General features: G+C 47.0%; 3 protein-coding genes across 4 annotated transcripts in view; 2 read left to right on the top strand and 1 right to left on the bottom strand.

Moving 5' to 3' along the window:
• Nucleotides 1-17,174, top strand: part of trak2 (trafficking protein, kinesin binding 2) — a 56,490-nt gene extending 39,316 nt beyond the window's left edge. Inside the window, 17 exon segments of the mRNA XM_064970078.1 lie at nt 718-765; nt 1,258-1,334; nt 1,446-1,562; nt 1,660-1,869; nt 2,020-2,155; nt 2,304-2,658; nt 2,816-2,948; nt 3,025-3,099; nt 6,275-6,412; nt 9,327-9,406; nt 9,831-10,001; nt 10,218-10,522; nt 11,074-11,268; nt 12,128-12,499; nt 12,871-12,970; nt 13,113-13,336; nt 13,339-17,174. Of these exon segments, the coding sequence (XP_064826150.1) occupies nt 718-765; nt 1,258-1,334; nt 1,446-1,562; nt 1,660-1,869; nt 2,020-2,155; nt 2,304-2,658; nt 2,816-2,948; nt 3,025-3,099; nt 6,275-6,412; nt 9,327-9,406; nt 9,831-10,001; nt 10,218-10,522; nt 11,074-11,268; nt 12,128-12,499; nt 12,871-12,970; nt 13,113-13,336; nt 13,339-13,937 (3,335 nt within the window). The 3' untranslated portion in view covers nt 13,938-17,174.
• A 629-nt stretch (nt 17,175-17,803) lies between these two features.
• LOC135543185 (uncharacterized) lies at nt 17,804-25,913 on the bottom strand. Of its 2 annotated transcripts, none has more exons than XM_064970281.1 (13): nt 25,747-25,913; nt 24,367-24,600; nt 23,881-24,040; nt 23,633-23,668; nt 23,402-23,443; nt 22,504-22,557; nt 22,335-22,400; nt 22,211-22,258; nt 21,834-21,872; nt 19,983-20,363; nt 19,430-19,537; nt 18,662-18,727; nt 17,804-18,378 (listed from the first exon to the last, which is right to left on the bottom strand). In XM_064970281.1, the coding sequence occupies exons 1-13, from the start codon at nt 25,771-25,773 to the stop codon at nt 17,804-17,806; spliced, it is 1,836 nt and encodes a 611-aa protein (XP_064826353.1). In that variant the 5' UTR covers nt 25,774-25,913. The 2 variants fall into 2 exon arrangements, with proteins under 2 accessions (XP_064826353.1, XP_064826354.1); XM_064970282.1 differs by having other exon boundaries at nt 22,353-22,400; nt 25,747-25,911.
• A 344-nt stretch (nt 25,914-26,257) lies between these two features.
• Nucleotides 26,258-26,336, top strand: part of LOC135542950 (neurobeachin-like protein 1) — a 21,612-nt gene continuing 21,533 nt past the window's right edge. The window contains exon 1 of the mRNA XM_064970079.1: nt 26,258-26,278. Coding sequence (XP_064826151.1) covers nt 26,258-26,278 — 21 coding nt within the window. The remainder of the gene's footprint in view (nt 26,279-26,336) is intronic.

Consider the following 26,336-nt stretch of genomic DNA (forward strand, 5'->3'; position numbering starts at 1 on the left):
CAGCTGGTATTTCTCTCCTAGGTTCTACTCTCTGCTCAGCTCTCTCCTAGGTTCTGCTGGTATTTCTCTCCTAGGTTCTACTCTCTCTGCTCAGCTGGTATTTCTCTCCTAGGTTCTACTCTCTCTGCTCAGCTGATTCCCCTCTTTCTTGCCATCTAACATCTCTTTCTCTCTCTCTCTCCTTGTTATTCCCTCATTCCCCTCCCTGTCCTCTGTTGTCTCTCCTTGTTATTCCCTCATTCCCCTCCCTGTCCTCTGTTGTCTCTCCTTGTTATTCCCTCATTCCCCTCCCTGTCCTCTGTTGTCTCTCCTTGTTATTCCCTCATTCCCCTCCCTGTCCTCTGTTGTCTCTCCTTGTTATTCCCTCATTCCCCTCCCTGTCCTCTGTTGTCTCTCCTTGTTATTCCCCCTCATTCCCCTCCCTGTCCTCTGTTGTCTCTCCGTCCTCTGTTATTCCCCCTCATTCCCCCCCCCTCCCTGTCCTCTGTTGTCTCTCCTCCTTGTTATTCCCTCATTCCCCTCCCTGTCCTCTGTTGTCTCTCCGTGTTATTCCCTCATTCCCCTCCCCTCTGTTGTCTCTCCTTGTTATTCCCTCATTCCCCTCCCTGTCCTCTGTTGTCTCTCCTTGTTATTCCCTCATTCCCCTCCCTGTCCTCTGTTGTCTCTCCGTGTTATTCCCTCATTCCCCTCCCTGTCCTCTGTTGTCTCTTCCTCCAGCTTATCTTTCCCTGGATCCCTCTTCCTACTCTCACCCTGGCTCCCGAGGTAAAGTGCTTCCCTCTTTCTCTCTCTGCATCTTTCTCCACGGATAGCTCCAGAGCGTAAGGGGGGCTTCAGTTCTCCAGTAGGCCCAGACGGTGCTCTCAAACCTGGATTAGACTAGGCTGAGTGGCCCCCTGGAGCTCTGGAGTCTCTCTCTTGCTGTACCATAGGACAGCAGACACTCACACACTAAGTCTACTGCCACTAGTGGGCTTGTCCTGGCATCTAGTAGTGTGTGGATGCATAGCTTGTAGTGTCTAAGGCTGTTTCACAGGAAAGTTGGTGTGCTTGCATGGAGGCGCATGCATTAGCATATATAGTCTGTGTCTTTGTGCATGAACGTGTTGCTTATTTTGGTGTGTGTGTACAGTATACATGTATGTGTGTGTATGCTGGCATGTTTTCTTGTTCCCCTGCTAAAATTTGATTGTCTCTCTCTCGTTCTCTCCTGTTCTCTATCTATCTCGCTCTCGCACTCTCTCTCTCTCTCTCCAGTCCTCAGTGCTGATAGGGTGGAGCAGATGACCAAGACCTACAATGACATTGAGGTTGTCACACACCTATTGGCTGAGGTGGGCTCTCATTGGTGCACGGTCTTTGACACATGGCGGTGATTAGTTGTCATTGATGATTGTGGCCAAGGTGATTGGTGGACTAACTGTTGTATGTATCATTGATTGCAGCGGGACCGGGACTTGGAGCTAGCCGCTCGCATTGGTCAGTCTCTGCTTCAGAGGAACCACCTGCTCCAGGAACGCAATGAGTCTGTGGAGGAACAGTTAGCACAGGCCCTGGACCAGGTAACACACACACTACTGTACACACACACACACACACTACTGTACACACAAACACACCACTGTACACCCCACACCCCCGCTAACCCCCCTGTCCCAGGTGCACCAGCTACAACATGAGCTGGGGAAAAAGGATGAGTTGCTGCGGATGGTGGCCAGCGCTTCGGAGGAGAGTGAGACTGATTCCAGCTGCTCAACGCCGCTGCACCCCCGCCAACCCCTAGCACCAGCTGTGGCCCTCAGCCAGCTGGAGGCCCTGCAGGGGAAAATGTCTGATCTGGAAGAGGAGAACCTGGCCCTACGCTCTGAGGTATAGCTGACATGACACCCTATTTCCTAGAGTTCACTACTTTTGACCAGGACCCATAGGGTTAAGGTTAGGATAGACGGTAGGGTGATCTGATCCCAGATCTGTGGTCCGTGCCAATTCTACTTCGACTGTGCACTTTATGCGGTCCAGGCTTTTAAACGCTTCAAAGTGGGCCCCTCACACCTTACTCTAACCTCTGTACCTCTGGTCCGACCAGGCCCGTCATCTGATAGTTCCTCACACCTCACTGTAAACCCTGTGGTCCGACCAGGCCTGTCATCTGATAGTACCTCACACCTCACTGTAAACCCTGTGGTCCGACCAGGCCCGTCATCTGATAGTTCCTCACACCTCACTGTAAACCCTGTGGTCCGACCAGGCCTGTCATCTGATAGTTCCTCACACCTCACTGTAAAACTCTGTGGTCCGACCAGGCCCGTCATCTGATAGTACCTCACACCTCACTGTAAACCCTGTGGTCCGACCAGGCCCGTCATCTGATAGTTCCTCACACCTCACTGTAAACCCTGTGGTCCGACCAGGCCTGTCATCTGATAGTTCCTCACACCTCACTGTAAACCCTGTGGTCCGACCAGGCCTGTCATCTGATAGTTCCTCACACCTCACTGTAAACCCTGTGGTCCTACCAGACCCGTCATCTGATAGTTCCTCACACCTCACTGTAAACCCTGTGGTCCGACCAGGCCCGTCATCTGATAGACCATCACCTCACTGGAGAAAGAACAACTGTGGTCAGGCGACTGTGTCAACCTCACTGAAACTGTGGTCGTGAGTCATCTGACACACACACACACACACACACACACACACACACTGTGGTCACACACACACACACACACACACAAAAAGGCATGAATCAGGTCAATTAACAAGTAATTAGGTTTTCAATCTCTAATGATTAAAGAGCTGTGTGGGTGTGGTTCAGGCGTCAGTCCAACAGTCAGATGGTGAACCTGACAGAGGAGCTGTCCCATAAGAATGAAGAGGTGAGGAGACACCAGGAGGAGATTTCCCAGCTCCTCTCCCAGATAGTAGAGCTCCAACACCGCGTCAAAGAGGTGAGAGGAAGGGCACAGTTTGAAGTTGATGTTGTAGTAATAATTGTAGAGTAATAGTACTAAAGTGTGTTTCCAGCTGGCCCTGGAGAAAGAGGAGCTGAGGATTCACCTACAGGCCTCGAAAGATGCCCAGAGATCACTCACTGCAGAGGTGAGTTGTCTAGCAATGAACAGTTCAATGAACTCTGACTCCATAGAAGTGCCTTAAGGTGGGCCCTTTTTCCGAACTCTCCAACATCATTTGAACCACCGCTATATGTCAGAGCAGAACTGCACCTGATAAGCAGTGTGATATGGCCCAGAGTTGTAGTATTTAAAATAATATCTTGGGTTTCGTCTGTTATGTTGACACAAGCAGTGAATTTGTGTTCAATGTTATTAGCTCCATCAAGGTTTAAGTTAAGGTGTTTATTACTGATGAATGAGCTGCATCAAGGTTTAAGTTAAGGTGTTTATTACTGATGAATGAGTATGTGTGGAATACGGTCATGAAGTGGGTATTTAACTGTCAGAGGGTTAACTGTGAACTGAACCAGCTAGCAGAGGGTTAACTGTGTTGTTGTGTAGCTGAACCAGCTAGCAGAGGGTTAACTCTGTTGTTGTGTAGCTGAACCAGCTAGCAGAGGGTTAACTGAGTTGTTGTGTAGCTGAACCAGTTTGAAGTTGATGTTGTAGTGTAGCTGAACCAGCTAGCAGAGGGTTAACTAGTAGAAACCAGGAGCTGAGGATTAACTGTGTAGTTGTGTAGCTGAACTCAGCTAGCAGAGGTGTTAACTAGCAATGAACAGTGTGTAGCTGAACCAGCTAGCAGAGGTGTTAACTGTGTTGTTGTGTGTAGCTGAACCAGCTAGCAGAGGGTTAACTATGTTGGTTAGCTGAACCAGCTAGCAGAGGGTTAACTATGTTGTTGTGTAGCTGAACCAGCTAGCAGAGGGTTAACTGTGTTGTGTAGCTGAACCAGTAGCTGAACTTAGCTAGCAGAGGGTTAACTGTGTTGTTGTGTAGCTGAACCAGCTAGCAACTATGTTGTTGTTGAACCAGTAGTTAACTATGTTGTTGTAGCTGAACCAGCTAGCAGAGGGTTTTGTTGTTGTGTATGAACCAGCTGCAGAGGGTTATGTTGTTGTGTAGCTGAACCAGCTAGCAGTGGGTAACTAACTTGTTGTGTAGCTGAACCAGCTAGCAGAGGGTTAACTGTGTTGTTGTGTAGCTGAACCAGAGCAGAGGGTTAACTATGTTGTTGTGTAGCTGAACCAGCTAGCAGAGGGTTAACTATGTTGTTGTGTAGCTGAACCAGCTAGCAGAGGGTTAACTGTGTTGTGTAGCTGAACCAGCTAGCAGAGGGTTAACTGTGTTGTTGTGTAGCTGAACCAGCTAGCAGAGGGTTAACTGTGTTGTTGTGTAGCTGAACCAGCTAGCAGAGGGTTAACTGTGTTGTTGTGTAGCTGAACCAGCTAGCAGAGGGTTAACTGTGTTGTTGTGTAGCTGAACCAGCTAGCAGAGGGTTAACTATGTTGTTGTGTAGCTGAACCAGCTAGCAGAGGGTTAACTATGTTGTGTAGCTGAACCAGCTAGCAGAGGGTTAACTGTGTTGTTGTGTAGCTGAACCACTAGCAGAGGGTTAACAGTTGTTGTGTAGCTGAACCAGCTAGCAGAGGGTTAACTGTGTTGTTGTGTAGCTAGCAGAGGGTTAACTGTGTTGTTGTGTAGCTGAACCAGCTAGCAGAGGGTTAACTATGTTGTTGTGTGCTGTAGCTTAACTATGTTGTTGTGTAACCAGCTAGCAGAGGGTTAACTGCTAGCAACCAGCTAGGAGGTTAACTATGTTGTTGTGTAGCTGAACCAGCTAGCAGAGGGTTAACTGTTGTTGTGTAGCTGAACCAGCTGTTAACTGTGTTGTTGTGTAGCTGAACCAGCTAGCAGAGGGTTAACTATGTTGTTGTGTAGCTGAACCAGCTAGCAGAGGGTTAACTATGTGTTGTTGTGTGAACCAGCTAGCAGAGGGTTAACTGAACCAGCTGAAACCAGCTAGCAGAGGGTTAACTGTGTTGCTCTGTGTAGCTTGCTAGCAGAGGGTTAACTGTGTTTGTGGTTAAAAAGAGGGTTAACTATGTTGTTGTGTAGCCCTAAGGTCAATGTCCTTGCCCCAGCTGAAATCTAATTAGCATAACAAAGAACATCCCCATAAAAATATATCATTTTTTTGCATTGGATGCATGTCATTCCACCGCATGTGTATAGTGTATGTCACACTTCCACATCTGAGGTGAAAGGTGGCAGTGCTGGAGCGGTGTTTGTCAGACCATGAGACATCCTGAAAATTGTTCTTGTCACAGAATGATCTGTAGCGTCCGACCGGTTTGGCCTACAAAACTATTACCTCTATGGAAAGATGAGACGAATCTCACTAACACGATGGTGTTCTCCGTTTTGCTCTACGACCCCCCCCCACACGAGTCTCAGTACAGTCGATCTGCCAACTTCTGCCTGTAGTGTCTGATCAGTCTGGGCTACACACTAATTTGACCCTCCGTGGAACACGTACTCTACCGGTCAAATGTTTTAGAACACTTACTCATTCAAGGATTTTATTTATTTAGACTATGTTCTACATTGTAGAATAATATTGAAGACATAAACTATGAAATAATACATATTATAAGTGTTAAACAAATCAAAATATATTTTATATTTGAGATTCTTCAAATAGCCACCCTTTACCTTGATGACAGCTTTGCACACTCTTGGCATTCTCTCAACCAGTTTCAACTAGAATGCTTTTCCAACAGTCTTGAAGGAGTTCCCACATATGCTGAGCACTTTGGCTGCTTTTCCTTCACTCCGCGGTCCGACTCATCCCAAACCATCTCAATTTGGTTGAGGTCGGGAGATTGTGGAAGCCAGGTCATCTGATGCAGCACTCCACTCTCCTTCTTGATAAAATAGCTCTTACACAGCCTGGAGTTGTGTTGGGTCATTGACCTGTGTTGGGTCATTATCCCCCCCAGCTTATGGGTTAACTATGTTGTGTTGTGTAGCTGAACCAGCTAGCAGAGTGTTAACTATGTTGTGTTGTGTAGCTGAACCAGCTAGCAGAGTGTTAACTATGTTGTGTTGTGTAGCTGAACCAGCTAGCAGAGTGTTAACTATGTTGTGTTGTGAACCAGCTAGCAGAGTGTTAACTATGTTGTGTTGTATAGCTGAACCAGCTAGCAGAGTGTTAACTATGTTGTGTTTTGTAGCTGAACCAGCTAGCAGAGTGTTAACTATGTTGTGTTGTTATACTGAACCAGCTAGCGGAGTGTTAACTATGTTGTGTTGTGTAGCTGAATGAGCTCGCGGACCGTAATGTAGAGTGTGTGGGGATGCTACATGAGTCTCAGGAAGAGATCAAGGAGCTGCGCAGTAAGAACACTCCGTCTGCAGGCATGAGACGACACCTGCCCTACGGACTCTTTCCCATGGTGAGATATATACCTTCTGTAATGTGTGTGTGTGTGTGTGTGTGTGTGTTAGGGATGTAACGATTCACCAAAACACAGCAGTCCCCGATTTAAAATGTTTAAGATACAAGTGCCTCGGTCCGCGGAACCCAAACCGAACCAAATGTAGCATGCATCGGTCAGAAAATCTATTCAAAGTGAAAACAATGCTGGTTCACTAATATATTTAGCTCATATTATATTCTTTCTTCCTTCAGAAAATACCTAATATTTTGTGACAACTGACGTGTCCTCTCCTTTAGTGTTGAACTGCATGTAACTGTGTTGACCGGCATTGATCTGCAAGTCATTTTGCAATGTCGAACAACCCCAGGCCATATCATTAGTCTCGTTAAACTGAGCACTGTGCCCAGCTTCACACGCTGACCAACGTGAGGTAACATGCATTTCCACGTAGCACGCTGGGGGTGATTAAACAACAGAGCCTCATTCATTGTCTATGGAGTGAAGTGGGTGGGGGGGCCGTCGGGTGACGCGAACATGGTTTAGGAAGCATGAACAGGGCGGTACTACAAATGGGGAAAGCTGAACTTTTTGCAAATACTCCAATTGACCAATCTAAGCTCACTATGGCTTCCAACCCCTAGTTGATTGGCTGTTGATACCTAGCACTACCTGCCCTGCTTTCTAGCACTCACATGAGCTATCCAAATTATTATGTTATGTGGAAGTTGGGCAGGAGGCTGTATTGCATTAGTGGAAACCTCAGGTCTGCCGGTTTTTACTAGCAGAAGTCACTTTTCGTAGCAGGTTAGAAGAATTAGATTAAGGTTAGGAAAAGGGTTAGCTAAAATTGTCTCCAAAGCAAACATATCTAGCAACAACCAGGCCTGCCTTGAGAAGCCATGGATCACAGGATTCATCCACACCAAGCTAAATTCGAGAGCTGCCTCTTTCAAGGAGCTGGACACTAATCCGGACACTTATAAGAAATCCCGCTATGCGCTAAGACGAGCCATCAAAGTGGCACGGCAAAGTGTCAATACAGGACTAAGATTGAATCCTACTACACCGGCTCTGGATGTGGCAGGGCTTGAAAACTATTACGTACTATGAAGGGAAACCCAGCCGCAAGCTGCCCAGTGACGCGAGGCTACCATGCAACATTGAAGCATGTATGAGAGCACCAGCTGTTCCGAAGGACTGTGTGATCATGCTCTCCGTAGCCAATGTGTGCAAGACCTTTAAACAGGTCAACATTCACAAAGCCGCGGAGCCAGACGGATTACCAGGACGTGTACTAAAAGCATGCGCGGACAAACTGCCAAGTGTCTTCACTGACATTTTCAACCTCGCCCTGGCCAAGTCTGTAATACCTACATGTTTCAAACAGACCACAATAGTCCCTGTGCCCAAGAACACTAAGGTAACCTACCTAAATGACTACGTTAGCCTGGTCCCACACACGCCGGTAACCATGCAGTGCTTTGAAAGGCTGGTCATGGCTCACATGAACACCATCATGCCAGAAACCCTAGACCCACTCCAATTCGCATACCGCCCCAACAGATCCACAGATGACGCAATCTCAATCGCACTCAACGCTGCCCTTTCCCACATGGACAAAATGAACACCCATGTGAGAATGCTGTTCCTTTACTACAGCTCATTGTTCAACATCATAGTGCCCACAAAGTTCATCACTAAGTTAAGGGCCCTGGGACTAAACATCTCCTTCTGCAAATGGATCCTGGACTTCCTGACGGGCCGCCCCCAGATAGTAAGGGTAGGTAACAACACATCTGCCAACACTGGGGCCCCTCAGCAGGGGTGCGTGCTTAGTCCCCTCCTGTACTCCCTCAGCTGCGTGGCCAAGCACGACTCCAACACCATCATTAAGTTTAGGCCTGATCACCGACAACGATGGGGAGGAGGTCAGAGACCTGGCAGTGTGGTGCCAGGACAACAACCTCTCTCAATGTGAGCAAAGGAGTTGATTGTGGACTACAGTAAATGGAGGGCCAAACAGGCCCCCATTTAACATCGATGGGACTGAAGTGGAGCAGGTTGACTTCAAGTTCCTTCGTGTCCAACAAACTGTCATGGTCCAAACACACCAAGACAGTTGTGAACACAGCACAAGAACACCTTTTCCCACACGGGTAAACTAAAAAGATTTGGCATGGGTCCCCAGATCCTCAAAGTTCCACAGCTGCACCATCAAGAGCATCCTGACCGGTTGCATCCCAGCCTGGTATGGCAACTGCTCGGCATCTGACTGACAGGCCCAGTACATCACTGGGGTCAAACTTCCTGACATGCAGGACCTATATACTAGGTAGTGTCAGAGGAAGGCCCAAGTCTCCTTTATGGCTCAGATCAGGTGCCTCAATGGCATACATAATTTACACACAGACACAGAAGTCAGCTCAGACAGACCCAGCTCAGACAGACCCAGCTCAGACAGACCCAGCTCAGACCCAGCTCAGACAGACCCAGCTCAGAGAGACCCAGCTCAGAGAGACCCAGCTCAGAGAGACCCAGCTCAGAGAGACCCAGCTCAGAGAGACCCAGCTCAGAGAGACCCAGCTCAGACAGACCCAGCTCGGAGAGGGCCAGCTCAGAGAGGGCCAGCTCATGAGCTCCATCCGCAGCAGATTTGTATTTAGAATGGAACATGAATGTGTTTATGCAGCAAATGTCAGTGCATCGATTCATTCTCTAATTAAACCCAATCATTTCAAACTAAAACGTATCGTTCCTGTATCTTATTTGAGCCCATGTATCTAGGTATCTATCAAATTATCTTTAAATGGTAAGATGCATATTCCTAGTGTGTGTATGTGTGTGTGTCAATCCTATTTATGTGTGAATATGTGTGCGTGTGCCCAATAGTGTGTGTACTTATTAATGAGTGTAAATGACTGTGTCTCAGGACTCCCTGGCAGCAGAGATTGAAGGCACCATGAGGAGAGAGCTGAGTGTCGAGGACGAGGTGGCTTTCCAGGACCAGAAGTGAGTATAGAACACACACACACCGACCACAACACACACACACACACACACACACACACACACACACAACAACAAACACACACACACACACACACACACACACACACACACACACACAACAACAAACACACACACACAAACAGAAGAGCAAAAGCAATCAAAGTAGAAGCTCCCCTCCTCTCTTCCTCTTCTCTAAATCCCCCCTCCTCTAACTCCCCCTCCTCTCTTCCTCTCCTTTCTTCATCTCCTCTAACTCCCCTCCTCCTCTAACTCCCCTCCTCCTCTAACTCCCCTCCTCCTCTAACTCCCCTCCTCCTCTAACTCCCCTCCTCCTCTAACTCCCGTCCTCCTCTAACTCCCCTCCTCCTCTAACTCCCCTCCTCCTCTATCTCCCCTCTCTTACTCCCTCTCTCCCCGTCCCCAGAGTTTCCCAGAAGAAGGTGTTTCAGACTGTACGCGTGGTCAACGAGTCGGTAGAGCGAGCTGCGGCGATGGCCACGCCCCCTATCCCCGGCTCGGGAGGCAGCTGCCTGGTGATGACGGCCCAGCCCTTCCTGTCCGCACAGGGGATCGACCAATCCCACGGCCGCACGACGTGAGTTACCCAGGTTGATCCTGATTGTTAGACCTGCAGTCTAAAGCACCCGTATTGACTGTAGTGGATTCATTGAGTCAGTGGCAACAATATGTGAGAGAATTTAAAGCATATTATTTGATATGATTTAATTCAAACTTATTTCAGTGAATTTAGAGCCTACAGAGGAGTATATTTGGGTAAGCATATGTTTGTGTTGCGTGTTTGTCTTTGTAGTAGGGATGAGGTCCCGCTCGGCAAGCCTGGCGCACCAGGAGGAAATGACCTCGTGTCGGCGCTGCGCCGCCTCTCCCTGCGGCGGCAGAATTTCCTGTGCGAGCGGCAGTTCTTCCAGGCGGAACGCGACAAGAAGCTGGAGGCCCTGGCTGGGGGGGCGGAATCGGATGTGGAGGGGAGTGGCTACAGTTCACCAATGAGCAGCGTCATGTCATCCTTCACCAACCTATCAGAGTTCTCGGTCTCGTCCAGCTGTTTTAAGACCTTCCTGCCTGAGAAGCTGCAGATCGTCAAGCCCATGGAGGGTAAGGATACGTTCATGCTTTAAGTGTAGTCATGATAATGGGCGCGTTCCCGGCTGTGCGATAAGCAGCCCCGCTGCACAAATTTACCAGTGATTGAATGCCACATCATCTTTTGCAGTCAAGCATCAGATTTCAGTATGTTAGGCTGCGTTTAGACAGGCAGCCCAAATCTGATATTTTTGTCACGATGATGATTGGTGAGGTGATTGGTCAATAGACCAATATCTGATGTGAAAAGATCTGATGTGATTGGACAAAAGACCAATTAGTGAGAAAAAGATCAGAATTGGGCTGCCTGTCTAAACACACCCTTAGAGATGTGGTTACTGAATGTAGGTGGCCTGGAATGCAGCCAAAAGCTATGATCTCTATCCAGGAGTTATTCCTGACCCAATATCTATGACGTCTATATTATCATATCTGTATACTGGTACCAGTTTGAACCCACTTGGTCACATGATGATATCTGTCAACTGTAACACTCCTAATTGTCATCTGTGAGTAACGCATTAGACGCCTGACCCCTAACATTTAACCTCTGACCCCTCTAGGCTCTCTGACTCTGCACCACTGGCAGCAGCTGGCCATGCCCCACCTGGGCACCATCCTGGACCCCCACCCGGGCGTGGTCACCAAGGGCTTTCGGCCCCTCCCCCACGATGCTCTCGCCGACACCGTCTACCGCCTCACTGACCTGGAGGAAGACGAAGAGGGAGGCGACGAAGAACAGAAATATGACATGAGAGGTACATACGTACATACATACATACATACATACATACATACATACATACATACATACATACATACATACATACATACATACATAGTGGGGCAAAAAAGTATTTAGTCAGCCACCAATTGTGCAAGTTCTCCCACTTAAAAATATGAGAGAGGCCTGTAATTTTCATCATAGGTACACTTCAACTATGACAGACAAAATGAGAAAAAAAAATCCAGATAATCACATTGTAGGATTTCTAATGATATTATTTGCAAATTATGGTGGAAAATAAGTATTTGGTCACCTACAAACAAGCAAGATTTCTGGCTCTCACAGACCTGTAACTTCTTCTTTAAGAGGCTCCTCTGTCCTCCACTCGTTACTTGTATTAATGGCACCTGTTTGAACTTGTTATAAGTATAAAAGACACCTGTCCTGTCCTTTAAGTTAAGTAATTAATGCAAATTAATTACTTAAAAATCATACAATGTGATTTTCTGGATTTTTGATTTAGATTCCGTCTCTCACAGTTGAAGTGTACCTATGATACAAATTACAGACCTCTACATGCTTTGTAAGTAGGAAAATCTGCAGTGTATCAAATACTTGTTCTCCCCACTGTATGTATGTGCATATATATAAAAATATATATTTTTTAAATCTCTATATATATATATATCTATAGATAGATAGATAGATAGATCTCTCCTATTGTAAAATGACTGACTGGTAATATATATATATAAATAAATAAATAATAATTATATATATAATAATGTGCTACATATGTCTTATTAATATAATTATGAAAATAGTTTTTTGTAAACGATTGATTTAAAATAATTTAGCAGTCTCACTAACAAAGGTTTGGGACTTTTCAGGAAACAGAGGGAAGGAAGGGACAGACGCCTGGGAGAAGAAGGGAGAGGAGGAAGAGGAGGAGGAAGGAGGGATCACCTTCAAGGTGCAGTACTCATCAACACCAGAGGAGAACAGGGAAAGGATTAGGGAGCGTTTGCCGTTGAACGGGCCACCGGTGTCTCCCGTTTCTCCCGTTTTCGTACCAGTACCAGGCTCTCCACAGCTCCCTCTAATCCCGATCACCTGTGACCTCCCTATGACCTCTAATGCCCCCTGTGACATCATCAGTGTCCCGGCCCTCTTGGCTCTGCCCGTCAGTGTAACGTCCATGGCTCCTGTCCAATCCCAGAGCCTGACGGTCTCCAGTCTTACTACTACTACATCCTCGTCCGGTAAGTTTAACAGTTTAACGTTACAGCTGGAATCCTTAATGGTGAAACAGCCGTGTCCGTTTGCGATATTAAAACACCAAATAAGTTATTGCAATCAACGGAGACTGTTTTTCCCCTCTGACATAATTGTCCTCGCCGTAGAAGAGCACGATTAGTTTCACCATGCTGCCCGACGCTCCCCAGCAACAAAAACCATGACAACGTGGTGCAGCGGCCAGTGGTTTCCCCTTACTACGGATTACATCATTTAAACAATCATTTGTGTACAAATGTGTTAATATTTCTTTCCCAAGATAAGAAACTGAGAAGGGTCGTTATTGGAAGCCGTTGGTCTGTGATGGAAGTTTGAATGGTGTGTTTTGTCTCTTCAGTTTATAACCCGGGGAAATGTCAGAGTTCAACGTCTTCCACCTACACCTTTACAACCTGCCGCATCCTGCACCCCTCTGACATCACCCAGGTCACCTCCAGGTACACACACACACACACACACACACACACACACACACACACACACACACACGACTATGAAGGTGATTGGTGTTGTGTGTTTGTGCTGTAGTGTTTATGACATGGCTGTGTGGGGTAACATTGTCTTGTCTCTCTCTCTCAGTTCCCACTGTCAGTCTTCTGTCTCAGAGTACACTCCCAGCTCCATGAGGACAGGCCCCAGCACCCCGGTGACCCCCTGCAGGCTGAGTTTGGGGGTGGACTCCTTCCCCCCTCGCCGTCCCCCCGCCCCCTGTGGCCTGGCAAAGCTGGTCCTGGAGAGGGGCATCTCTGCTTCCCTCTCCACCGCCGATGCCCCCCTCCCTCTCACCTTAAAGCCCCACTCCCCCAGCGTCTCCTCCCCAGCACGCCCCCCAACTCCCCGTCCCACTCGCCAACCCCCTCGCCTGTGCCCTTTGAGGCCCGCGCCTCGGCGCCAGCCACCTGTGACAACTTCCTGGCGTCGCGTCCGGCCGAGCTCTTCCTCCAGGACGTGTATGGGCTGAAGTTTGGCCGCACCCATCGCCCCAACCTCCCCAGCCCCGACCCCGCCTCACATAGCTTCAGCCACGGCCCCAGAATCAAATCCAAAGCCAAACCCGACCCCATCAATGTAAACTTAGTCGAGAGGCTACGCCGGCTGGGATTGGTCAAGGTTCCCCAGGGGGTGGAGCCGTTGTCAGAGTGCCTGGTGCGTCAGGACTCGGCCACCTTCCTAGCCACAGTCGGAGGCAGTCTATTGGACGGCCTGCGGCGGAACCAGAGCCTCCCCGCTATGAGTGGAGCGACGCGGGGAAGCCCCTCCCACCATCTGGGCCAGGCCCCACCTCAACCACCCAGCTCCCTAGCCATCGCCCCGCCCCTCTGGGGCAACCTGAAGGGGCAGCGCTTTGTCCGCTCTAGGCCCGCCTCCACCTCCCATGCCCCACCCCCTTCACTCAAACCATGAAGAAGTTATGACACTACAGGGAGGCAGGGTTTGGAGGGGAGCCAGCACTGAACATAAGCATTTGGGCCCACACCTCTCTCCTCTTTCCCCCCTCCATCCCTCCCTGCCTTGCTCCTTCTCCACATCTCTTTCAGACTGATATTCGGTGAAGAAAAGGGCAACAAGTGGGGGAAAAGTCCCTCTCCTATTTTCTACATTCTTTTTAAAAGCACAATATTGTTAAAAATGGAAATGTGCATTAATACCACGGTGTATATGCCATTTTAAAAGCCTTAGATTGCCTGCAAAGGGCTTTATTAGCTGTTCCGAGCCTTGCCTGCCTTCCCCCTCCAGCCCTCTAGGAGCGCTGTAGGTAGACCTTCTCCCTGCTCTCTTCTGCTCTGCCCCTGCTACAGTAGTTAATCATCTGTGAGGCTCTGGATGCTCAAATAGATGGGAAGATGACCGAGGGGATAAGTAAGTTGATGAGGGCTTGAGAATGTTAGAGGGATGGGGAAGAAGAGGTAAAATGGGGAAGTGGCAGAATGTTACAGAATGTCAAGGAGAGGAAGAACAAGCAAAAGAAAGAGATGAGAGAGAGAGAGACGAGAAGGACATGAGGGGGGATGAGAGAAGAGCAGTGTAAAGAGAAAGAGATGAGAGAGAGGGAGACGAGGAGAACAGAGATGAGGGGGGATGAGAGAAGAGCACTGTAAAGAGAAAGAGATGAGAGAGGGAGACGAGAAGGACATGAGGGGGGGATGAGAGAAGAGCAATGTAAAGAGAAAGAGATGAGAGAGAGAGAGAGGGAGACGAGGAGGACAGAGATGAGGGGGGGTGAGAGAAGAGCAGTGTAAAGAGAAAGAGATGAGAGAGGGAGACGAGGAGGACAGAGGTGAGGGGGGATGAGAGAAGAGCAGTGTAAAGAGAGAGCTTGAGCCTCCAGAGCCTCAATGTCTAGGGGCTTGTTGTTCTGTAGTTCGAATAGCTTTCTAAAGTTCATTTTTAAAAGCAGTAGAGCAGTTTTTCATGTGTATATACGCTAGTTAGACTCGCTACGCCCCTTAGCTTCTCTTAGGAACCAGGCTGGTGCCCATGCACCTTACTACTGCCAGCCCATTGCTAGGGAACTACAATCTAGCCTTCCCAGTGCTACTACTAATACAATGATCCTTTTGCTTTGCTGTCGTCAGGGGCAACTCTTTGTGCATTGTAATAGGCTACAACCAGTCTCTGAAATGCATGGTATGTCCTGAAAACGACACACTTCTTTGCCTACAGGTCCCAGCATGCACCTGGCCCTCTGGGGGTGGGTAGGACCCAGCCGTGCAGCGTGATTGGCTGTAGTGGTCTGACTGACAGGTCCGAGGCTGCTCCTCCTCAGGTCTCCCATAAGGAAGAGGTTGTAAAGCTTTAAAGGAGAAGCCTGTTTGGGTGTTTTTGGTTTAAAGCCATGTGTGTATTTTATTAGACACTTAGTGGGATTGGTAGGTTTTGTTTTGGATGCCGTTAGCCTGGTCCCAGATCTGTTTGTGCGGTCTTGCCATACCCCTATTGTCATTGTCATGTTACAGCACAAACCGATCTGGAACCAGGCTCGGATGCAGCTGGGATGGACTTTTCCTCAGCTTGTGGAGATCTGAGAGGATTTGATTGGTATAACCAATATGGTGACACTTCCACCTAGCCTATCAGAGGGCAAGGTAGATGTATTACCAAATTGCTTACACCTGTCAAATCCTGACAGACTCCCCACAAGTGCTTAGGTTATTGACTGGAAACGGAGAACATGGTAGTCGCTGGAGAGGCTTTTTAACAGCACAGGTCCAAATAGCCCCGCTGAGGAACAGGCCCTTATCTCAGGCCCATGGCGTGCTCAGCTCCGCGTTCATTAGGGCACACCATTGTGGAATGTTCCAGTAGAAATATATGCAGAACAACTATGCCTCTGACATAAGGAATCACGTCAGCTCTATTCAAGACAGTTCTAACGTTCCACAACATTTACCTTCTCAACACGCTCCTGGTACAAGAGGTTTGGTCCCAAACGGGGAACCATCAGCATCCTCGGTAGTAGTGGCTGTACTATGTGTTGATCCAGGTTAGCTCTGAGTCTCATCTCATGTATGGTTCACTATTACTGTGGTTATGGTCTTTAAAGGTACTCGATTCACTCAGCGGCCAGTGGAGGGCAACATGGTGTTGTGTGATATTGAACAGCTATGAGACTAACTGGCCTCTAGTACCATCCACTGTAATGCCGTTTATTTTAAATCTGAAAGGACTTGATGGGTATAGCGGCACACCCTAAGCATTCTGGGGAAATTACAGCTAGCCTATCAGAGGTCAAGGTCAAACAAACCCCATGTTGTTATTCCTTTCAGGTCTCCTGGAGTGTGTAGTGGGGAGGGGCTAGACTAGAGCCTGGGTACCAGTCTGTGTTCACATGACACAGAGTACATGACCTGGAATGCTAGCAAGACAGGTTCTGTATTTCAAGCTAGCTAGACTAGTGTGTGACCCTTTGACCCTGTGCCCTTTGACCCCATACTTGACCCCTGGTGTGACTCTCAGACGTCCCTGCTACGCCTCTTCTCTCACCGTCCGTCTGACCTATCCCACTCATGTACTGCACTTTATAACCTGATTTACAGAGATCACTAGTTAGGAAATATTATTAGAGACAAATATTGATATTTAGACCAGGTTATAGCATCAAATACTGTATCATTATCAAAGGTAATAAGTTATTTAGCATTTCATGTAGACATTTAGTTTAATGTTTTGTTGTGCCTCCATTGTGTGATGAACCATTGAAAAGGGAATCCAAGCTGTCATGTTTTTAAAACTGTATATCAGTGCAAACCAAAACTCATTTTTAAATAGAGTGAAATGCTTTGTGTTGGCTTGTGTGTTGTAATACCTATTACCTATGTAACCATGAGGAAAGAGCATCAGTTTTATACTAGGGTTTCTGCTCTGGGGGAGGTATAGGAGGAGAGGCTGTTTGTTCTATTGAATCTAGTTCTATGATTCACACCGTTGGCTCTATTCAGTGTAGCTGATGGGTGATGGTGGAGGTTGTTATGGGCTCTGTGTAGCTGATGGGTGATGGTGGAGGTTGTTATGGGCTCTGTCTCGTTGGAAGTGTTCATTATTGGTTTTCGACCTGGCGCCTCTCCTCCATGCTTCATAAAATACCCAAATACCCAATACCCTTTTTGGTGCTTTTGTTTTAATAAAGGAAATGAGAAATGATTTGGTTGTCTTATTTATTGTCTTATAACGTGTGTGTGTGTGTGTGTGTGACACCATTTGTCAGTTCAGTCTTCTATTAGTGTTTGTATGTAATTTGTTTGTCAGAAGTGCAGCACTTTGGGCTGTTCTGTAAATGTTTAGGAAACATACTAATTCTCATTAAATTATGTTATATAAAGCGGTGATAGCAGATGGGGATCAGAGGTCGTAGGTCACATCACATGGGGCAGGTCTATACAGAGGTCGTAGGTCACATCACATGGGGCAGATCTATACAGAGGTCGTAGGTCTCATCACATGGGGCAGATCTATACAGAGGTCGTAGGTCTCATCACATGGGGCAGATCTATACAGAGGTCGTAGGTCTCGTCACATGGGGCAGATCTATACAGAGGTCGTAGGTCTCATCACATGGGGCAGATCTATACAGAGGTCGTAGGTCTCATCACATGGGGCAGATCATACAGATCTAGGTCTCACAGATCTATACAGAGGTCGTAGGTCTCATCACATGGGGCAGATCTATACAGAGGTCGTAGGTCTCATCACATGGGGCAGATCTATACAGAGGTCGTAGGTCTCATCACATGGGGCAGATCTATACAGAGGTCTCGTAGGTCTCAGAGGTCTCACATGGGGCAGATCTTGATGCTGTCGGATGTCTGGCTGAACTGACCCAGAGCGAAGTCCAGTCCAACACCAACCCCACTTCCCACCCCGAAGGCCGCATACAGTGGCTGTGTAAAGTTGGCCCGGAACGTGTGCAGGTGTGCCATGCTCTCCGCCACGCTATAGAACGCCAGGGTGCCCGCGTTGAGGTCCAGGAACAACCCCAGACGCGGCGAGTACGTCACCGGGATGTCCCTCTTCTCATTGTCATGCATTGCCGTGCAACACGTATCCGACAGCTCCAGGCTCCATGATTGGGCGTTGTAGCCAAGCCCCGCCCTGGCGTCCGACCCCTTCCTGCTCAGGGCTCCATAAGCCACGCCCATTGATGACCCCTTCCCCCGCCAATCCACCTCCCAGTAACATCGCTGGGCGGAAAGGGGGGCCTGGCACAGCACCTGGGTCCAGCCGTCGAAGCGTTGGGGGCAGTCTGGGTAGGGCTGCCCTGCCCCCTGTAGGGTGGCCTTGGTGTTGCCCTCCGACAGGGTCAGACGCCGGTGGGCTGTCCTCGTGTCTAGGGTCAGGGTACAGGCATCTGGGGGAGGGAAGAGTGGGGGGATGGATGGATGAATAGTTAAGTTGTGGGGATAAGGACTCTGCACATTTGGTTGTCAGCTGGTGTGAGTACTCCTTCCCCTTGGCCCTAACCTTCTGAAGTTTTCAGATCTGAAAGTTGTAATCAATATGGTGGATGCTACAATGCTCATACCTTTCCCTTCATGTCTGCAAACATGGAAGGGTGAGGGCCAAGGCCACACGGCAGGGAGCGAACTGGAACAGGCTGTGTCTGTGTAGATGTTTAGCTGTTCTATACTCACACTGCAGGAACTCCTCTCTGCTCCTGGGCTCTGGGGCCTGGATGCTGGAGATGTCTATCTCCCTCACTACAGGAGACGAAGACAGGCAGTATGAGGGGAGAGGATCACAACCAGTGGTGGAAAAAGTACCCAACTTGAGTAAAAGTATACAGTAGATATTTCAATGGAGAGTTACTACAGTAAAAGGGAAAGTCACCCAGTAAAATACTACTTGAGGAAAAGTCTAAAAGTATTTGGTTCTAAATATAATTAAGTATTAAAAGTAAAAGTGTAAATAATTTCAAATTCCTTATATTAAGCAAAGCAGACTGCACCATTTTCTAGTTTTTAAAATGTACATATAGCATGGGCACATTCCAACACTGAGACATCATTTACAAAAGACACATGTGTGTTTAGTGAGTCCGTCAGATCAGAGGCAGTAGGGATGACCACGTGTTCTCTTTATAAGTGTGTGAATTGGGCCATTTTCCTGTCCTGCTAAGCATTCAAAATGTAATGAGTACTTTGGATGACAGTTAAAATATATTGAGTAAAAAGTACATTATTTATTTCAGGAAAGTAGTAAAGTAAAAGTTGTCAAAAATATAAATAGTAAAGTATAGATACTCCAAGAAACTACTTAAGTAGTACTTTAAAGTGTTTTTAATTAAGTACTTTACACCACTGATCACAACAAGGGTAACCGTAAATATAGGGCAATATGCTTTCCTCAGATGTAGAGAGGAAGAACTGGAGAATGAAGAAAAGGACTGAATGATGACTCACATGCAGGGAAAGCTGGCATCTGATTCATGATGGGGTCAGGGGTCGGCGGATCCAGGAAAAGGCTGGTATTCACTTCCGGTTGGGATTCCGTCAGTGCACCCATCCCCCCTGTCAAAACAGTATGTTTATAGCCATGATTTTCAAACAATGTGCTGTGGCACCTGCAAGGTACATTCTGAAGTACATTACACAGTGTCTGCACTGGAGAAAGGCTAGTAAGACCAGGGTTTATGACCTCTGATGGGGTTAAAGCGTTGAGGGTCGGGACCATAGAGATATATAGAGGACTCATCTTTGTATCTGTGCCATTATAGAGTCTGTGGCAGCATGGGCAGCGCCATTGAGGCAATTTCCATTTTCCCGATTGGCTGATCCCTCCTGATGACCCGTTGTACATGACTCCAAGAATGTCACGAGGAGGGATTGTCCAGTGGTCTTGGAAGCCACCCAGTTGACTACATTAAAATGGTGGAAGCCCTCAATGGTGATGCCCGTGCTAATATGGCCTTTTGGCTACTAGAGGCCTCAATCATTCTCTCGGGTCGGGACTCACATGGGCTAACTCCACCAGTGTTGTTGTTGACTGGCCCAGGGTTAACTCCACCAGTGTTGTTGTTGACTGGCCCAGGTGCCGGTGTGGCACGTCGATGGGAACGGAAGAGACTTGCTATGGATCCCATCCGGGTGAAAGCTCCTGAGGCTGGGGTGGCTTGGGTAACAGCACCGTGGGTAGGGGTGGTGGTGGGTTCTGGTCTGGGTGTCTCTCTCCGGCTGGGAGTAGGGCTGGGTCTGGCTGGCTCTCTACGACTTGGAGTGGGGCTGGGACTGCGTCTGCGCGTCTCTCTTCGACTTTGGGTAGGGCTATTTCTGGCTGGCTTTCTCCGACTCTGAGTGGGACTAGATCTGGTGCTTGGTCTGGGGGCTGCCTCTCTGGCTGTGGAGAGATGAGAGGTATTACTGGGTGAGCATGGCTTGGTAGGTCTAGAGGCGTCCACATACGGTTCGGTTTGCTTCTAGCAGAACTCGGCTAGATGAAACGAACGTCTGACGTCTTGCTTGAAAAATCTCAGTATTACTGTTTGGTCCCGCTTGAGCCACTGTAGCAACAATATACCCAGTAACACTTCCTCAAAATAGAAGAAAATAATCAAGATAAATCAAGAAATGTGCAATTATTTTTGACGTTTTTTGCCAAGGAGGTCCTAGTCGCGCAATGTTACATCTAACTAAAATGTTTGGTGCGGTATTTCTCAAGTGGAAAAATGTGCATTAAAACTAGCCAGCAAACAATCCCATTCATTGCTCCCACTCCTACTAGGCGCAGTACCTAGTCCAGTAATACCATTGACCAATCACAGACGAAGGGGCGTAGACTTCAGACTAACGAACATCGACTTGCCTCAAGGAAAAATGTTGTGTTGCTGAACAGCCGAACAAAACGTCACAACGTTTCATCATCATAAATGCTTAAACTGTTTAGACAATGAAACATACAGTAAGCTTAAAGCCTGTCACTTCCCAGTAGAAACAGTTCCATCATATATTATGAAACATTTTTGTGACGTTTTGGTTGGTTTTGGTGTTCGCCGGGCGTTTGCTTGGCTGTTGGCATACACTACATTTTCTCTAGAGGCAAGTGGAAGTTCGGTAGCCAAAGTCTATACGCCCCTTCGTCAGAGATTGGTCAACAGGACTACTCTTAGTAAGAGTGGGAACTATAGATGGGATTCTTCAATTAAGTGTTTGTCATTCAACAAGAGATGACTAGTTTTCATGCATATTTTTTCACTTGAGAAATACTGCACCAAACATCTTTAGACAGATGTGAAATGATGCGACTAAGACCTTATTGGCAAAAAACGTCAAAATGAATGACACATTTCCTGATTTATCTTAGATTAATCCAGACGATTTTGAGAAAGTATTACTGGGTATGTTGTTGCTACGGTGCTTCAAGAGGGACAAACAACAGTCATGTTGACGCCTTTTCTCATTTTTTAAGCGACGGTCATGAGGGAGTATGCGAGCACAGACGTTCGCTTCACCCAGCCAGGTGTTGCTCGTAGCAAACCAAACCTATGTATCCGGACGCCTTTCTGATTGGATAGAGAGAGAATGAGAGGAAAAGCGAGGCAGTTGAGTAGATTTTATAAACACTCTAATGATGACTGAATTTGTAGTATTGGTCAAGACCACCTGAGGGAGGTGGTCAGAGATACATTTATGGAACTGATATCTGCAGTTATTCTTCAGAGGTTCAGGATGTGACACAGTACGGATGGAGGAGACAGGAAGAAGGAGCATCACAGATGATAAGGAGATGTTCCTCTTGTGAGGCAGGCCAACCTGTGGAACCGGTTTTGTTCACAAAGAAATTCTGGGCTTGTGTGTGTGTGTGTGTTACCTGGTTCTCTCTTCTCTCTCCTCGGCCTGTCTCTGTCAGCTAAAGGAAAGAGGTAGAAGAGAGTTTAAACCCCTTTACACGCAAACACACACACGCAAACACACACACACACGCAAACACACACACACACGCAAACACACACACACACATGCAAACACACACACGCACACACACACACACACACATGCAAACACACACACACACACATGCAAACACACACACACACACACACGCAAACATACACATACACACACACACGCAAACACACACACACACACACACACACACACACACACACACACACACACACACACACACACACACACACACACACACACACACACACACACACACACACACACACACACACGTCTGACCTCGTGGTTCCTCTCTGCTCCTAACATCCTGAGAGCGCAGGCCTACACCTACAGAAGGAGACATGATTAAGCTGATCTAATGTTTGATCATGATCGTCATAGTGAGATTTGTAATGAAACTAACCACATGACATCACCCTACCACGTGAGTTAGGACCTCGAACCGCCACGGAGACAGTCGGTGTGGGAGCTGAAACACGACGCCAAACGTACACATCATTATGTGTCATTCAATGACCCATCACAAACCGCATATTAAAACCGATACAGGAAACAGTCGCTACAGTACATACCTGCAGGACGGTTGTTGTTTGTTGTTGTTGTTTTGGATCCCAGACCAGAAAACACTGAGGAATAGTTGAAATAAAAATAAAATAAAAAGGCACAACACTCACCATTAAAAACATAACATTTTAACCATTAAAAACATACTGTTTAACCATTAAAAACATACTGTTTAACCATTAAAAACATACTGTTTAACCATTAAAAACATACAGTAAATTAAAAACTACAGTTTACATAAAAACATACAGTTTAACCATTAAAAACATACAGTTTAACCATTAAAAACATACTGTTTAAAAACATACATTAAAAACATACTGTTTAACCATTAAAAACATACTGTTTAACCATTAAAAACATACTGTTTAACCATTAAAAACATACTGTTTAACCATTAAAAACATACTGTTTAACCATTAAAAACATTTAACCATTAAAAACATACTGTTTAATTAAAAACCATTTAATTAAACACATACTTTAACCATTAAAAACATACTGTTTACTGTTTAACCATTAAAAACATAATGTTTAACCATTAAAAACATACAGTTTAACCATTAAAAACATACTGTTTAACCATTAAATACATACTGTAACTATTAAAAACCTGACTATGATGATCCTTCATCAGGAACAATAAATCATTATTTCAAGTTAGGTATTTCATATCCAAACTGCACAATGAATGATGATGAGCAATCACTCAACGAGACAAGTGAAAAGACCAGCACCAAAAGGAACAGGCACTGAGTATAAAGCATTTGCACTGCGGAAATTAAATATTGCCTTTCCTCACATTATTTGCTGTTGACTAAAATGTCCAATTCAGATTAGTTCACAATCTCAATGAATTATTAAAGTCCAACTCACGCTGCCAATAAAGAAATGGGAACTACTCACAACTTCTGAACCCTCCCGTCTTCTGGCCGCCATTTTGTTTTGCTATGATGGGGGAAAAAGTGCAGTGAGTAAGTTCAGTCTGTCAATCCACAACTTAAATGTTTATTGGTAATCGATAGCTTCTTGCTCTGGTCCAGGGCATTACGAGCGGCTTGCTTATGCTGAGCCTTCTTCAAGCCCCACAAAACACCCTGGACCAGAGCTAGAGACATCCTCTGGACCAGAACTCACCTTTGTCTCCTAAGGTGAACAGTGTTGTGTCATTCACTGAAGAGAAGGATGAGAAATTACAGTTTATTAACTCATGGACATTGTATTGATCCACTGATATCAGTCTAAAACGTAGTGTGGAAAAAATACTCTGTCTTTATGACAATATTTATAGTGAACAAGGTGATGGAGATCTCTGCAAGTAGTGTGTGTGTGTGTGTGAGTCTGTGTGTGTGTGTGTAGTATGCATGTCCTCCACTCTGACACACCTGTCTTGGTGATCTTGCCCAGTTCCACGTTGCACATGTCCTCCACTCTCTCCCGTAGGTTCAGGATGGCTTCACGTACAGGCTCAAACGTAGCCTCTGGATTGGCCACCACACACGACAGATCATTACACTCAAACGGGCTGCACAGAGACTCACAGATCTGTAGGGCGGCACACAGGAGAAGGAGGAGGTGGAGAATGAGGACAAGAGGATGGGATGGAAGAGGGCAGAGATGGAGAAATGAAGACAGAAAGAAAGGCAACGACAGAAAGAGAAGACACGTCATTTAAGAAATAATGCCTTTTGTGATCGAAGCTGCACATTTCAAACATGACTAGGACAATGCTGCTTTTTAACTATTGTCCCATCCCAGATGTGGTCTTTCACACCCTGGCAGCCATGTCCAATATGGCCATCAACCAGCTGCATGCAGCTAAAGTGGATCAAAAATATATAAAAGGTACCAGAAAGAGACAAGCGTCCTACCTCCAGGAAGTGGATGTTGTCTTCACAGCGGAACACCTCCTTCATGTCCTTGTCTCTCCTCTTCAGCTCCGAGATCTCGGCCTCCAGCTTGTCCACCACGTCCTGGGCCTCGCTTACTTTCTCCTGCCCAGCCTGGTTCATCACACCCTCCACCAGCTCCTGGAGCCTCTCCACTGAGCGCTGGAGCTCCGACAGCACTGTCTCTGTGTCATCACGTACCCTGTCTGCTGAGCGCTGGGGACACAAACACAGGTAGGAAGACATACGCACACTGGTACTGTATGGAGGTGGATAGAAAGGTACTCACTGAGGAACACACACACACCTACGCACTGGTGTAATGATGTGTAATGGAATGTGGTGTGGTGTAGTGTGATATTATGTAGTGGGGTGTAGTGTAGTGGGGTATAGTGTAGTGGGGTGTAGTGGGGTATAGTGTAGTGGGGTATAGTGTAGTGTGGTATAGTGTAGTGGGGTATAGTGTAGTGGGGTGTAGTGTAGTGGGGTATAGTGTAGTGGGGTGTAGTGTGGTATAGTGTAGTGGGGTATAGTGGGGTGTAGTGTAGTGGGGTGTAGTGTAGTGTGGTATAGTGTAGTGGGGTATAGTGTAGTGGGGTGTAATGGGGTATAGTGTAGTGAGGTATAGTGTAGTGGGGTGTAGTGTGGTATAGTGTAGTGGGGTGTAGTGTGGTATAGTGTAGTGTGGTATAGTGTAGTGGGGTATAGTGTAGTGGGGTGTAGTGAGGTATAGTGTAGTGGGGTATAGTGTAGTGGGGTGTAGTGGGGTATAGTGTAGTGGGGTGTAGTGGGGTATAGTGTAGTGGGGTGTAGTGGGGTGTAGTGTAGTGGGGTATAGTGTAGTGTGGTATAGTGTAGTGTGATATAGTGTAGTGGGGTGTAGTGTAGTGTATAGTGTAGTGTAGTGTGGTGTAGTGAGGTGTAGTGGGGTGTAGTGTAGTGGGGTGTAGTGTAGTGGGGTATAGTGTAGTGGGGTGTAGTGGGGTGTAGTGTGGTATAGTGTAGTGGGGTATAGTGTAGTGGGGTGTAATGGGGTATAGTGTAGTGAGGTGTAGTGTAGTGGGGTGTAGTGTGGTATAGTGTAGTGGGGTGTAGTGTGGTATAGTGTAGTGTGGTATAGTGTAGTGGGGTGTAGTGGGATGTAGTGAGGTATAGGGTAGTGGGGTATAGTGTAGTGGGGTGTAGTGGGGTATAGTGTAGTGGTGTGTAGTGTGGTGTAGTGAGGTGTAGTGGGGTATAGTGTAGTGGGGTGTAGTGGGGTATAGTGTAGTGGGGTATAGTGTAGTGGGGTATAGAGTAGTGGGGTGTAGTCTAGTGGGGTGTAGTGTAGTGTGGTTTCTGTAGTGTGTCCTAAGCCCTTACCTTTGTTGCCTCCAGCATCTTCTTCATGTCTTTCAGCTCTCCTTCTCTTTCTTTCAGTCTCTGATGATTCTCTGTCTGCACCTCAGCCAGCTCTTTCTGCAAAACACAGTCACATCAACTCACTCCTGAATGGACTGGAATGCAGTCTGGAATGCTCACTGGCCCACAAAGACAACTACATAAGATATGGCACCACCTTACTCTACGGGCGAACACACACACGCACACGCACACGCACACACACACACACACACACACACACACACACACACACACACACACACACACACACACACACACACCTCTAATGAATCACCACAGCAAAGGCTGAATGAGAGGCAGTTCTAGGTGTGTCCAGATCAGCTGTGATGGGACACAGACCAGCAGCCTGTATGAATGTTTTGATCAGACTGTATTTACATGTTTTTGTGGATTGAGTCTGTACATGCTGGTGTGTTTGATTAATATTATAATAATAATATATACCATTTAGTAAACGCTTTCATCCAAAATGACTTACGGTCATGTGTGCGTACTGTATGTGTGGCCCCAGCGGGAATCGAACCTTGGCTTTGCATACAGAGCCACAC

The sequence above is a fragment of the Oncorhynchus masou genome, chromosome 7, assembly GCF_036934945.1.
Source record: "Oncorhynchus masou masou isolate Uvic2021 chromosome 7, UVic_Omas_1.1, whole genome shotgun sequence".
In the NCBI taxonomy this organism is placed as follows: domain Eukaryota; kingdom Metazoa; phylum Chordata; class Actinopteri; order Salmoniformes; family Salmonidae; genus Oncorhynchus; species Oncorhynchus masou.

What these genes read in the sequence shown, in the direction of transcription:
- LOC135543185 (XM_064970281.1), bottom strand. Translation starts at nt 25,773, where the DNA reads ATGAAGAAGATGCTGGAGGCAACAAAG. An exon ending in TGGTAGGGTGATGTCATGTG is followed by an intron (nt 22,259 to 22,334) that starts GTTAGTTTCATT and finishes CTCCTTCTGTAG; the next exon opens with GTGTAGGCCTGCGCTCTCAG. An exon ending in CAGAGAGGAGTTCCTGCAGT is followed by an intron (nt 18,379 to 18,661) that starts GTGAGTATAGAA and finishes TCCCTCCCCCAG; the next exon opens with ATGCCTGTACCCTGACCCTA.